At 34.9% G+C, this 15,732-nt stretch overlaps 1 protein-coding gene across 1 annotated transcript; it reads left to right on the plus strand.

Moving 5' to 3' along the window:
* Positions 1 to 6,469: 6,469 nt before the first annotated feature.
* LOC132731803 (mucin-2-like) lies at positions 6,470 to 13,364 on the plus strand. Its single transcript, XM_060718066.1, has 3 exons — positions 6,470 to 7,764; positions 7,867 to 10,238; positions 13,169 to 13,364. Exons 1-3 carry the CDS (start codon positions 7,360 to 7,362, stop codon positions 13,362 to 13,364), a joined length of 2,973 nt encoding a protein of 990 aa, XP_060574049.1. The 5' UTR covers positions 6,470 to 7,359.
* Positions 13,365 to 15,732: the final 2,368 nt, after the last annotated feature.

A 15,732-nucleotide genomic window follows, 5' to 3' on the forward strand; every position in this document is an offset into this window, starting at 1 on the left:
AATCTATGCCAAGACGTAGAAATATGTTTTTCTAATTATAAAAGCATGAATAAAACTCCATTTCCCAGCTCATTAATTTTACATGTTTAAAACTATTTCTGTCTACAATATACAGTGAAGCTCAAATTAATCTATCTCTATTAACTAAAGGATTACGCAATAACTATGGCTCATTTATTATTTTTGATTTTGCAATTATGGTTGTTGACTTTAGAATATATATGATTGATATTTTCAGAATATTACTTTTCACGGTCGGTGACATTTTCGAAATTAGATTTTTTTTTAAAAAAGAAGAAAAGAAATATGTGTATAAAGTTAGTTCCCAATTCCTTATTCCTTATTTTTTTTTCGAATAAGGAATAAGGAATCAGTACCTTATTTCTTTTTCGAATAAGGAATAGGGAACTAGTTCCTGATTCCTTATTCAAATTTGAATAAGGAACAGCAGAATTAGTATTTATGTAAAATAAAATTATGGTGATCAGAAAACAAGAACGGTTCTTTTTTTCTCAAATCTGTTGAGAATTGCACAAATCAATCATCAAAATCATAGAATAAAGCATCCGCATCGACATATTTTTAAACAATATTCAATATTGAATCCATTCCTTATACCTCATTTAAATAATTGCATAAAGCAACTGCATTAAATATTTTGAAAATATGTTCAAGTCGAATGAGGAATAAGGGACCAGTTCCTTATTCCTTATTCAACTCCGAATAAGGAACAACAGAAAATACGTCAATAGAGACAGCAGTTGCAGTTATTTCTGATATATCTGCATAAGAATTGCAAGGACCAATCATTAAAACCATTAAATAAAGTATTTGCATAAAATGTTTTTTTAAAAATGGTTAAGTCAAATAAGGAATAGGGACCCAGTTCCTTATTCGTTATTCAACTCCGAATAAAGAACAAAAGAAAATACATAAAGAAAGACATCAGTTGCAATTATTTTTGATAAACCTGCATTAGAATTGTAAGGATCAATCATTAAAATCATTGCATAAAGCATCCACATAAAAATATTTTGAAAACAAAAGTTCAAGTTCATTCGATTCCAAATAAGGAACAGAAGAAAATACGTAAAGAAAGACACCAGTTGCATTTTTTTTTTTTTTTTTTTTTTTTTTTTGATAAATCTGCATAGAATTGCAAGGATCAATCATTAAAATCATGAAATAAAGCATTTGCATAAAATATTTTGAAAAAAATGTTAAAGTCAAATAAGGAATAGGGAACCAGTTCCCAGTTGAGATTTTTGTATCATTCCCGATATTCTTTATTTTGAAAATAATTAATCACAAAATGTAGATTTAAATACTGCACATGTATGGTACATGTATAAATATACAATAAAGGAATCAGCGTTTTATGTTTTTATTGCACTACTGCACAGTTTCATGCTAATAAATGAAAAGATGATTAGATATGGCCGTTTGACATCAAACCACTTGCCCCTCACTACTGGAGACGGCCTACTGAATTTTCGACCCATATATCCTATAGTAAATCCATCACATTTAAGGCTAAATTCTGGACAAAGCAAATCCGGTACCGAAACTTCATGACCATTTCTTTAAACACCAATGCAGTCCAAGTAAATTTAGCACAAAAAAATAATACATTAGCCCTTGGAGTTTTTCTTCCGCTTTTAATTTCTGTAATCACTATAGAATATTCCAAATAGTAACTGGTGTGTATTCTTGTGCATAGTGCCTCATGAAACCTTCCACCCAGAAATGAAATCCTGCAAAAATACATCAAAAACAACCTTTAAAGTACTCAGAAATGAAACTTCATGTACATAATTACTAAAGATATACTTAAAATATAACCAGTATCAATTAAGATGACTTGAAATAGGCCATTTCAAAATTTAAAAGAACTACTTTCTAGACTACAACGGGCTGGGTCTAATTCCGTACCGGGGTGACACCTACTGTCGATTGCACATTGTCACGTGAGGAAAATATCTAAACAGCTTACGGAACGTCGTTGGTTCTACTCAGGTTCCCGTTCGTGCTTGAAATAATGCACGGATTGGCACCCATTTTTAAAGCTGGAAAGTCGCAATAAATCCTATACTATGTTCATGCGAAGTGAATTACAACCAAAAAAGTTCCTGAAAGCAGTGTATGGTTTTGTCCTGATGAAAAGATGAGTCCATTAATACAACTATTCTGAACGATTCACCTTGTAAGCATATAGAAAAGTCTTTATTTCTTATTCTGTTCCAACTTAATAATTGCACATGTCTGTTAGCATGTAATAAAAGTAAATAAAACCCAGGGATTTTTTCTTTGTATATTTAAACTTTAACTAACAATGGTGTACGTTTTAAAATCATATTACCCCATGTAAAATAAAGAAGACATTTTTATATATGAAAAATTAACGTTTCTGTCTCATCAAAATATAATCATAAAACAATAGTTAAAGAAATCACCAGTGGTTAAAATTTATCATTTTTTTTGTTCATAATAATTAATTCATATATTATAAAGACAAGGCGATAAGCATTAAAAACTAGAATCAAAACGGAAAACCAGTTAGTTATAAAATGTTGATGATTATATAATCTAACATTCTTTCCCTGCTTGTATATTTGCCCGTTTTAAATCTGTTTATAACATCAAACGTATAGCATGAAAAGTCGGAAAGCTAAATTGTGCATATGATAACTTATCTACGCCACATGCTGATTTATCTATTACAATCATTTTATAATTTTTTTAGGCAAGTTTTTATAAATATATTGGGTCTCGTTCTGTGTTAGTGTTTTATTTGCTAGAGTACAATAATGTTATACATACTGTAGAGCACGGTAATTTAAATCCTACTTAAAGCAAATCACAAACACACACACACACACACGCACACACGCACGCGCACCAACGCACGCACACACACACACACACACACACACGCACGCACGCACACACACATACACACACATGCATAATGAAAGATAACTCTCCTTTGAGGAAAAATGTTTAGGGCTTTAAAGATAATGTAACAGGGTCTATTTTCGAGGCTGTCTTCAATGACGGAAAATGCTATGAAAGTGGATAATATTCTGACAGAATATCAGGCTCTATGCAATATTTTTCTTAAGTTTCATCGATTGACACGCAGTTACAGGACAAAACAAGATTCACTACGACAAAAATTTCCTATGTATGTAAGTAATCTGTTATGTCACTCTCTATTCATAGACGTAGGTTTATACATGTATATATGCACATATCGCATTGATAATTTTTCAATCTTGAGAAAATTTAAAGGCATATGCTACAGTTACAAAGACGATATTGCAGATTAAAAACTGTATAATTGAATTCGTTTAAACGTTGAGCTTAGATCAACAACAATTGTATAACTTAAAGAATGACAACTGTGAACAACACTGCACCTTAAACTGCTGGAACCGAAATGTATTTACCAGTATAGAGATACATGTAAGCCAGGATGCACATTCGTGAAGAATTAACCGGCTCTGTACTTATGGCTGACTCACTTTACTATCTTGATATTCACAGATTGGTAGACAGTTCTAAAAGAAATAAAGCTTGAAAAGTGCATTTTACAAATTCAGCAAGTGAAGTCTTACCAGTGTCAGAATTGTCGGCTCCTCAAGTTTAATATATTTTTCTTGCAGCACGTCACATTACCTTTTCTCTTACAAGTAGGATAAATCGAATATAGAGATGAAATGCGTTCTTTGTGGCAAAAATGCCCCCATGGCAGGATTTGCAAACAAAGTTTGAAATGTATCTCTCACATTTAATGCATATAAAAACGTTTATGAAACGTCCATGTTCTGCAAAAATAAAATAAAGTCTTTTATTGCTCAAACTCAAATCTGAATTTGCCACGAGTTCGTTTTAGAAATGTGTTGTAAATAACAATATATAGATTTTCAACTGGACTTATCACTGAAGTTTTTATTTCTAAAACTAACGGCACTTTGAACAGGGCCACAAAAGTCTTATTATCAAATGTAAAAAAAATACGGCTTTCATTGTACATTTGGTCTTTCAAACATTCCTTGAAAAGTTTGACGTCATTAATATGAGTTGACTTCCGGTAAAGCGTTATTGAAGAACCCAAACTCCTCACAGTGATTACCTCCCTTGGCAGAATTGTAATCACTGCCTTCACAGACGTCACATGATGATGAAAGTCACATGACGTAACGTCGAAATTCAAATGTAAATATCGACCGTTACATAGAAAATCTAACGTCATTTTTCTCTTTCTGTTTTATTTTTAATTTTTTGTACCTACGTCCGTTACATTTTATCAAAAAATTATCAAAAGTATACTAAATAATGAAAAATAAATTAAAAAGCTAAAAAATATAAATATCCAAATATTGAAATTTCAATGTTTGTGATGGCAGAGATCTCTGTACTGATAAGGGGAGATCACTGCGTAAGAGATTGTGAAGAACCCTTACCACAATCGCAACTTTTCGGCCCTTTTCGTAAGTCTTCGGATAAGGACCTCGAACACACAGAACGGATACGGTATTTCGGTGTAAACTAAACATGTAAACAAATAGTAAATTAATGCTGTGAGTTGTTGAACGCCTCCAGATGAGCCAACATATTTCAAGATATTCAATCTTTAGAATTGTAAAAAATTAAATTAAAAAAAATAAATAAAAAATATTAGAAAGATTCAATATTGAATTAATTGTTTACATGTTATGTGGGATGAATGACTGATTTTTCAGTACTGCGTAACTAACGCAGTAAGAGGTATTTATGAATATTTTGACCTCTCTTTGGTAGTTAACTGCGGTTTGCAATGTGTAAATTACGTTGTTTGTTCACTTCACAATATTTTACTTTTAAATACATTTTAAAAATTTTCATGAAAATTAGCGTGAATATGGCGGTATGCTGCTTTAATACTTGATATATCTTTTAAAACGTATAAGTTTTACTGCTTAGTTTGGTCCTGAAAACGGGATAAAGTTTTGTTGTGTTTTTCCCCCCTAAATGCTCCCACTCGGACTCCCATACAAAATGTATTCCGTTTTCAGGCTTAAACCAGACAGTAAAACTTTAAACGTTTCCTAAAATTATATCAAGTACCAATTATAGACCAATCCGCTTTTATGCAATCTGATATGTGTAGATAGACGATAAAAACAAATGTTATTGTTTTCTAATAATTGACATGTTTTAATTTAAAACAATTATCTTATAGAAATCCACTATGACCCAATTAATGTTTTATAATAAGATACACTATAATAGTGAACAAAATAATGTTCACATGCAATATCTAATAGTTAAGCTGCTTTAGTGACAAACTTTCCATACATAACCCTCTGTTAAGCAATAACGGTATAAGCCAAACCTATCCTAGAAACATTTTGTCATGTATTTGCAACCATTTCCCATGTACATGTATTTGTTTTTTTTTATTGTTATTGCTACAAACTTGTAAGTTTAAAGCTGAATAGTAAAGTGTATTTGTATTGTATTGTACATGTATTTTATTTTGTATTGTATCGTAGTTTGTATTGTATGATATTGTATTGTACACGTTCCTTATTGTATGACATTGTACGTGCATTGTATTTTACATGTATTATGTTGTATTTTGTATTGTATTGTACATGTATTGTATTGTATTTTGTATTGTACATGTATTGTATTGTTCAAGTATAATATTGTATTGTACACGTAAACTATTGTATTGTATTGTATCAAATTATAGCACTTGTTATAAATGTATGCCAGATTTAAGTCCACTTTTATTACGGAGATAAAGTCCACTATAACTATAACACTGTCTTCCTAATTTAAAATGAGTGATATCACGATAAATTACAAAATCTGCTATTTTTAATGCGGTCTCCCGGAATATCTGAAGTCTCTGATTGTGATTTATTGAAACATTTCCCGTTAAAGAAATAATGCAGAGAACATTCCTTTTTCAGGAAAAAAAGCTATATTTTTTTGTTAGAAAAACAATGTTATTAAAAATAAATATCTAATAGTCGGATTCATCGCATGTAATGTATTAAAGAAATTGAAAAATAAGACCAGCCATCGATATTGTTACAAACAAAGCAAACTTTCATTTTGTACTCATTCGAAGTCTTTTTATCCGTACGATTTACAAGAATTAGAAAAATCGGTAGCGATGTATGTTTCTCCAATATTTCCGACGTATGCAAAATTAAAAACCCGACAAAAATCATTATTTTATGTGCAGATTTGGTATAAAACACCAATGGAAAATGATTATATAATATCCCTGATGGTGTATCAAACAGTTAGCACAGACTTATGAGACTCACAGTCTCCATTATCTATGGTTCTAGTGTTAACTTGCAATTTTGACGAGTGTCTATAATCTTGAGGTAACCTAAGAAAATACATATATTGAATAAACATAAACATTTTTTTAAAGATTTTAGTCAAGGAAATTGCCGAAAGTCTTATCCCCATGAGGAAAATATATTTACAAAATAAGCAACATATTTACATAAAATATATAGATATATAAAAAAACAGCAGTTTTGTACATTATAGATATATTAACATTATTATTTGCCATAATTCATATGTAATAAATATAAACATACAAATGAACTATTTCTGTATGTACTACAATGCCCAGTGATACCATTTACTAAATATGTGATAATTGCATACATGTACTAGTAAATTGTAGGAAAATGCATGATTGCCGTGTCTTAGAAGACTTCGGAAAATCCTACGAAATGAACTTGTCAAAAGATAGATAAATAAGCAATCTTTGTTATATCAATCTGTAGATCCTTATTACCTCTTATCTTGAATTTCGAACGTTTCAAATATTTATAAAAAAAGAACGAACATTTTACAAAAACATATAAGAAACGTATTAACAATATGTACATTGTAACTAGAGACTACACATTGAAACGCCAAGTTGTTAGTTTACGTCCGACTTCCTGAACAAACATTGTAATGTTACCCCGCCGATAAAATTAGAAGAGGGGTGTAGTATATGGAGTTTTCGGTCAGTCCGTCCTCATCCGTCAGTTCGGACCAATATTCGATGGTTTATGTCCATAAAAAGAAGTAAACAGCGTAAAATGTAGTTTCACGTGAAAATTTGCCACGCTCTGTGTAAGAAAATGTCACACCAAAATGTAAGGAAAAGCTCACAAACCCAAAATTATGTCCCTATGGCCGGGATCCGTATCTTGAAATTGGTTTGTTCAATATTTTTCAAAATTGGCATGCTATGAAGATCACCATGTAACAATAATATGAATCCGGGGATTTTAGTCATCACTTAAAAAGGGCATTTCACTACCATTTTGAGAATTTTATAACTTGAAAATGGCCTTTTTATCTGTTACAATATGTACAGCTAACATTGTCGTTTCTGACACTACCACTACTTTCACTGTCACTGTTACAGTATATACAGCTAACATTACTGTCACTACCACTACTTTCACTGTCACTGTTACAGTATCTACAGCTAACATTACCGTCACTACCACTACTATCACTGTCACTGTTACAGTATCTACAGCTAACATTACCGTCACTACCACTACTATCACTGTCACTGTTACAGTATCTACAGCTAACATTACCGTCACTACCACTACTATCACTGTCACTGTTACAGTATCTACAGCTAACATTACCGTCACTACCACTACTATCACTGTCACTGTTACAGTATCTACAGCTAACATTACCGTCACTACCACTACTTTCACTGTCACTGTTACAGTATCTACAGCTTACATTACAGTTACTACCACTACTATCACTGTCACTGTTATAGTATCTACAGCTAACATTGTCGTCTCTGACACTACCACTACTTTCTAGGCCACTGTTACAGTATCTACAGCTAACATTACCGTCTCTACCACTACTATCACTGTCATTGTTACAGTATCAACAGCTTACATTACCGTCACTACCACTACTATCACTGCCACTGTAACAGTATCTACAGCTAACATTACCGTCACTACCACTACTTTCACTGTCACTGTTACAGTGTCTACAGCTAACATTACCGTCACTACCACTACTTTCACTGTCACTGTTTCAGTATCTACAGCTAACATTACCGTCACTACCACTACTTTCACTGTCACTGTTACAGTATCTACAGCTTACATTACAGTTACTACCACTACTTTCACTGTCACTGTTACAGTATCTACAGCAAACATTACCTTCACTACCACCACTGTCACTGTTATAGTATCTACAGCTAACATTACTGTTACTACCACTACTATCACTGTTACTGTAATAGTGTCTACAGCTTACATTACCTTCACTACCACTACTATCACTGTCACTGTTATAGTATCTACAGCTAACATTACTGTCACTACCACTACTATCACTGTTACTGTAATAGTGTCTACAGCTTACATTACCGTCACTACCACTACTTTCACTGTCACTGTTACAGTATCTACAGCAAACATTACCTTCACTACCACCACTGTCACTGTTATAGTATCTACAGCTAACATTACTGTCACTACCACTACTTTCACTGTCATTGTAATAGTGTCTACAGCTTACATTACAGTTACTACCACTACTTTCACTGTCACTGTTAGAGTATCTAAAGCTTACATTACAGTTACTACCACTACTATCACTGTTACTGTAATAGTGTCTACAGCTTACATTACAGTTACTACCACTACTTTCACTGTCACTGTTAGAGTATCTAAAGCTTACATTACCGTCACTACCACTACTATCACTGTCACTGTTACAGTATCTACAGCAAACATTACTGTCACTACCACCACTGTCACTGTTATAGTATCTACAGCTAACATTACTGTCACTACCACTACTTTCACTGTTACTGTAATAGTGTCTACAGCTTACATTACCGTCACTACCACTACCACCACTGTCACTGTTATAGTATCTACAGCTAACATTACTGTTACTACCACTACTATCACTGTTACTGTAATAGTGTCTACAGCTTACATTACAGTCACTACCACTACTTTCACTGTCACTGTTATAGTATCTACAGCAAACATTACCGTCACTTCCACTACTTCCACTGTCACTGTTAGAGTATCTAAAGCTTACATTACAGTCACTACCACTACTATCACTGTTACTTTTACAGTATCTACAGCTAACATTACAGTTACTACCACTACTTTCACTGTTACTGTAATAGTGTCTACAGCTTACATTACAGTTACTACCACTACCACCACTGTCACTGTTATAGTATCTACAGCTAACATTACTGTCACTACCACTACTTTCACTGTTACTGTAATAGTGTCTACAGCTTACATTACCGTCACTTCCACTACTATCACTGTCACTGTTATAGTATCTACAGCTTACATTACTGTTACTACCACTACTATCACTGTTACTGTAATAGTGTCTACAGCTTACATTACAGTTACTACCACTACTTTCACTGTCACTGTTAGAGTATCTAAAGCTTACATTACAGTCACTACCACTACTATCACTGTTACTTTTACAGTATCTACAGCTAACATTACAGTTACTACCACTACTTTCACTGTTACTGTAATAGTGTCTATAGCTAACATTACCGTCACTACCACTACTATCACTGTTACTGTTACAGTATCTACAGCTAACATTACTGCCACTACCACTACTATCACTATCACTGTAATAGTGTCTACAGCTTACATTACAGTCAATACCACTACTTTCACTGTCATTGTTACAGTATCTACAGCTTACATTACAGTTACTACCACTACTTTCACTGTCACTGTTACAGTATCTACAGCAAACATTACTGTCACTACCACCACTGTCACTGTTACAGTATCTACAGCTAACATTACAGTCACTACCACTACTTTCACTGTCACTGTTACAGTATCAACAGCTTACATTACAGTTACTACCACTACTATCACTGTCACTGTTATAGTTATCTCTACAGCTTTACATTACCTTCACTACCACTACTGTCACTGTTACTGTAATACAGTATCTACAGCTAATATTACCGTCACTACCACTACTTTCACTGTCACTGTTAGAGTATCTAAAGCTTACATTACAGTCACTACCACTACTATCACTGTCACTGTTATAGTATCTACAGCTAACATTACTGTTACTACCACTACTATCACTTGTTACTGTAATAGTGTCTACAGCTTTACATTACCGTCACTACCACTACTTTCACTGTCACTGTTACAGTAACTAAAGCAAACATTACCTTCACTACACACCACTGTCACTGTTATAGTATCTACAGCTAACATTACTGTCACTACCACTACTTTCACTGTCATTGTTACAGTATCTACAGCTTACATTACAGTTACTACCACTACTTTCACTGTCACTGTTACAGTATCTACAGCAAACATTACTGTCACTACCACCATCACTGTCACTGTTACAGTATCTACAGCTAACATTACAGTCACTACCACTACTTTCACTGTCACTGTTACAGTATCAACAGCTTACATTACAGTTACTACCACTACTATCACTGTCACTGTTATAGTATCTACAGCTAACATTGTCGTCTCTGACACTACCACTACTTTCTAGGCCACTGTTACAGTATCACAGCTAACATTACCGTCTCTACCACTACTATCACTGTCATTGTTACAGTATCAACAGCTTACATTACAGTTACTACAACTACTATCACTGTCACTGTTTATAGTATCTACAGCTAACATTGTCGTCTCTGACACTACCACGACTTTCTAGGCCACTGTTACAGTATCTACAGCTAACATTACCGTCTCTACCACTACTATCACTGTCACTTGTTACAGTATCAACAGCTTACATTACCGTCACTACCACTACTATCACTGCACTGTAACAGTATCTACAGCTAACATTACCGTCACTACCACTACTTTCACTGTCACTGTTACAGTGTCTACAGCTAACATTACCGTCACTACCACTACTTTCACTGTCACTGTTTCAGTATCTACAGCTAACATTACCGTCACTACCACTACTTTTACTGTCACTGTTACAGTATCTACAGCTTACATTACAGTTACTACCACTACTTTCACTGTCACTGTTACAGTATTTACAGCAAACATTACCTTCACTACCACCACTGTCACTGTTATAGTATCTACAGCTAACATTACTGTTACTAACCACTACTATCATGGTTACTGTAATAGTGTCTACAGCTTTACATTACCTTTCACTACCACTACTATCACAACTGTTACTGTTATAGTATCTACAGCTAACATTACTGTCACTACCACTACTTTCACTGTCATTGTTACAGTATCTACAGCTTACATTACAGTTACTGAACACTACTTTTCACTGTCACTGTTACAGTATCTACAGGCAAACATTAACTTCACTACCACCCACTTTTACTGGTCACTGTTTCAGTATCTACAGCTAACATTACCGGTACTACCACTTACTTTTTACTGTCACTGTTACAGTATTACAGCTTACATTACAGTTTACTACCACTACTTTCAACTGTCACTGTTACAGTATTTACAGCAAAAACATTACCTTCACTACCACCACTGGTCACTGTTTATAGTATCTACAGCTAACATTACTGGTTTACTACCACTACTATCACTGTTACTGTAATAGTGTCTACAGCTTACATTACCTTCACTACCACCACTGTCACTGTTAATAGTATCTACAGCTAACATTACTGTTACTACCACTACTATCACTGTTACTGTTATAGTATCTACAGCTAACATTACTGTCACTACCACTACTTTCACTGTCATTGTTACAGTATCTACAGCTTACATTACAGTTACTACCACTACTTTCACTGTCACTGTTATAGTATCTACAGCAAACATTACCGTCACTACCACTACTTTCACTGTCACTGTTACAGTAAACTAAAAGCAAACATTACCGTCACTACACTACTATCACTGTCACTGTTACAGTATCTACAGCAAACATTACTGTCACTACCACTACTTTCATGTCACTGTTTACAGTAACTAAAGCAAACATTACCTTCACTACCACCACTGTCACTGTTATAGTATCTACAGCTAACATTACTGTCACTACCACCTACTTCACTGTCATTGTTACAGTATCTACAGCTTACATATACAGTTACTACCCCTACTTTCACTGTCACTGTTACAGTATCTACAGCAAACATTACCTTCACTACCACCACTGTCACTGTTACAGTAAATCTACAGCTTACATAACTGTCACTCACCACTACTATCACTGTCACTGTTACAGTGTCTACAGCTTACATTACAGATAATACCACAACTTTCACTGTCACTGTTACAGTATCTACAGCTAACATTACTGTCACTACCACTACTATCACTGTCACTGTTACAGTGTCTACAGCTTACATAACAGATAATACTCACAAACTTTCACTGTCACTGTTACAGTATCTACAGCTAACATTACTGTCACTACCACTACTATCACTGTCACTGTTACAGTGTCTACAGCTTACATTACAGATAATACCCACAACTTTCACTGTCACTGTTATAGTATCTACAGCTTACATTACTGGTCACTACCACTACTATCACTGTCACTGTTACAGTGTCTACAGCTTACATTACAGATAATACCACACACTACTTTCACTGTCACTGTTATAGTATCTACAGCTTAACATTACAGTCACTACCACTACTTTCACTGCCACTGTTACAGTATCTACAGCTTAACAATTACTGTCACTACCACTACTATCACTGTCACTGTTACAGTGTCTACAGCTTACATTACAGATATATACCAACAACTTTCACTGTCACTGTTATAGTATCTACAGCTAACATTGTTGTTTCTGACACTACCACTACTTTTCACTGTCACTGTTACAGTAATCTACAGCTAACATTACTGTCACTAAACCACTACTATCACTGTCACTGTTACAGTGTCTACAGCTAACATTACTGCCACTTACCTACTACTATCACTGTCCACTGTTACAGTAATATTACAGCTAACATTTCTGTCACTACACCAACTATCACTGTCACTGTTACAGTATCTACAGCTAACATTACAGTTACTATACCACTACTATCAATGTCACTGTTACAGTATCTACAGCTAACATTTCTGTCACTACCACTACTACTATCACTGTCACTGTTACAGTGTCTACAGCTAACATTACAGTTACTACCACTACTATCACTGTCACTGTTACAGTTCTACAGCTAACATTTACAGTTACTACCACTACTATCACTGTCACTGTTACAGTGTCTACAGCTAACATTAACGTCACTTCCACTACTATCACTGTCACTGTTTACAGTATCTACAGCTAACATTACAGTCACTACCACTACTTATCACTGCACTGTTACAGTATCTACAGCTTTAACATTACCTTCACTACCACCACTGTCACTGTTTCAGTTATCTCAGCTAACATTACTGTCACTACCACTACTACTATCACGTCACTGTTACAGTATATACAGCTAACATTACTGTCACTACACTACTATAACTGTCACTGTTACAGTATGTACAGCTAACATTACTGCCACTACCACTACTATCACTGTCACTGTTATAGTGTCTACAGCTAACATTACTGTCACTACCACTACTATCACTGTCACTGTTACAGTATCTACAGCTAACTTACCGTCACTACACATTACTATCACTGTCACTGTTACAGTAATATCTACAGCAACATTACTGTCATAACCACTACTATCACTGTCACTGTTACAGTATGTAACGCTTACATTACTGCCACTACCACTACTATCACTGTCACTGTTATAGTTGTCTACAGCTAACATTACTGCCACTACCACTACTATCACTGTCACTGTTACAGTGTCTACAGCTTACATTACGTCACTTCCACTACTACCCACTGTCACTGTTACAGTATCAACAGCTAACATTACCGTCACTTCCACTACTATCACTGTCACTCGTTTACAGTATCTACAGCTAACATTACCGTCACTACCACTACTATTCACTGTCACTTGTTACAGTATCTACAGATAACATTGTCGTTTCTGACACGTACCACTACTACCACTGTCACTGTTACAGTATCTACAGCTTATATTACTGTCACTACCACTACTATCACTGGTCACTGTTACAATGTCTATCTAAGCTAACATTACCGCTCTACCACTACTATCACTGTCACTGTTACAGTGTCTACAGCTTACATTACCGTCACTACCACTACTATCAATGTTCACTGTTTACAGTATAACTACAGCTAACAATACCTCGCTACCACATACTAACTGTCAACTGTTACCAGCGTATCTTACAGCCCAACATTAAACATAACAATAACTAGCACTGTCCACTGTTACAGTTATCTTACAGCTAACAAATCGCTACATACTAATCCCTGTCACTGTTACCGTAACTACAGCCAACAGAACTATCATAACAAAACTTTAACTTGGGCCACTGGTACAAATCACAGCTAACAAATACCTCGCACCACTATTATCACCTGGCACTTTACCGTATCTTTCACCAAACATTAAACCAATCACTACAAATAACTATCACTGGGTTACAGTACTACGGCTAACATTTACGCCACTAACCCAAGAACTATACTGTCAGTGTTCCATGTTCTACAGCTAACATTTGGGCCAACTACCACTACTATCACTGTCCACTGTTACAGTATGTACAGCTAACATTACCGTCACTATCAGAACTATCACTGTCACTGTTACAAATATCTACAGCTGACAATACTGCCACTACCACTACTATCACTGTCACTGTTACAGTATGTACAGCTAACATTACCGTCACTACCAGAACTATCATGTCACTGTTACAGTATCTACAGCTAACATTAACTGCCACTACCAGAACTATCACTGTTACTGTTACAGTATCTACAGCTAACATTACTGCCACTACCACTACTATCACTGTCACTGTTACAGTATGTACAGCTAACATTACCGTCACTTCCAGAACTATTACTGTCACTGTTACAGTATCTACAGCTAACATTACTGCCACTACCACTACTATCACTGTCACTGTTTACAGTATGTACAGCTAACATTACTGCCACTACACAGAACTATCACTGTCACTGTTACAGTATGTACAGCTACATTACTGTCACTACCACTACTATCACTGTCACTGTTACAATATGTACAGCTAACATTACCGTCACTACCAGAACTATCACTGTCACTGTTACAATATCTACAGCTAATATTAACCGTCTCTAACCACTACTATCACTGTCACTGTTACAGTATCAACAGCTTACATCAACTGTCACTTCCACTACTATCACTGTCACTGTTACAGTATCTACAGCTAACATCACCGTCACTACCACTACTATCACTGTCACTGTTACAGTGTCTACAGCTAACATTACCGTCACTACCAGAACTATCACTGTCACTGTTACAATATATCTACAGCTAATATTACCGTCACTACCACTACTATCACTGTCACTGTTACAGTATCTACAGCCAACATAACCGTCACTACCACTACTATCACTGTCATTGTTACAGTATCTACAGCTAACAATACCTCGCTACCAGAACTATCACTGTCACTGTTACAGTGTCTATAGCTAACATTACCGTCACTACAATTACTATCACTGTCACTGTTACAGTATCTACAGCTAACATTACCGTCACTACCTCA

The sequence above is a fragment of the Ruditapes philippinarum genome, unplaced genomic scaffold (assembly GCF_026571515.1).
Source record: "Ruditapes philippinarum isolate M1 unplaced genomic scaffold, ASM2657151v2 ctg63_1_1_1_1, whole genome shotgun sequence".
Taxonomy (NCBI): Eukaryota; Metazoa; Mollusca; class Bivalvia; order Venerida; family Veneridae; genus Ruditapes; species Ruditapes philippinarum.

What these genes read in the sequence shown, in the direction of transcription:
- LOC132731803 (XM_060718066.1), top strand. Translation starts at nt 7,360, where the DNA reads ATGGCCTTTTTATCTGTTACAATATGTACAGCTAACATTGTCGTTTCT. An exon ending in CTTTCACTGTCACTGTTACA is followed by an intron (nt 7,765 to 7,866) that starts GTATCTACAGCT and finishes ACTACTTTCTAG; the next exon opens with GCCACTGTTACAGTATCTAC. An exon ending in CTTTCACTGTCACTGTTACA is followed by an intron (nt 10,239 to 13,168) that starts GTAACTAAAGCA and finishes TACCACTACTAC; the next exon opens with TATCACTGTCACTGTTACAG.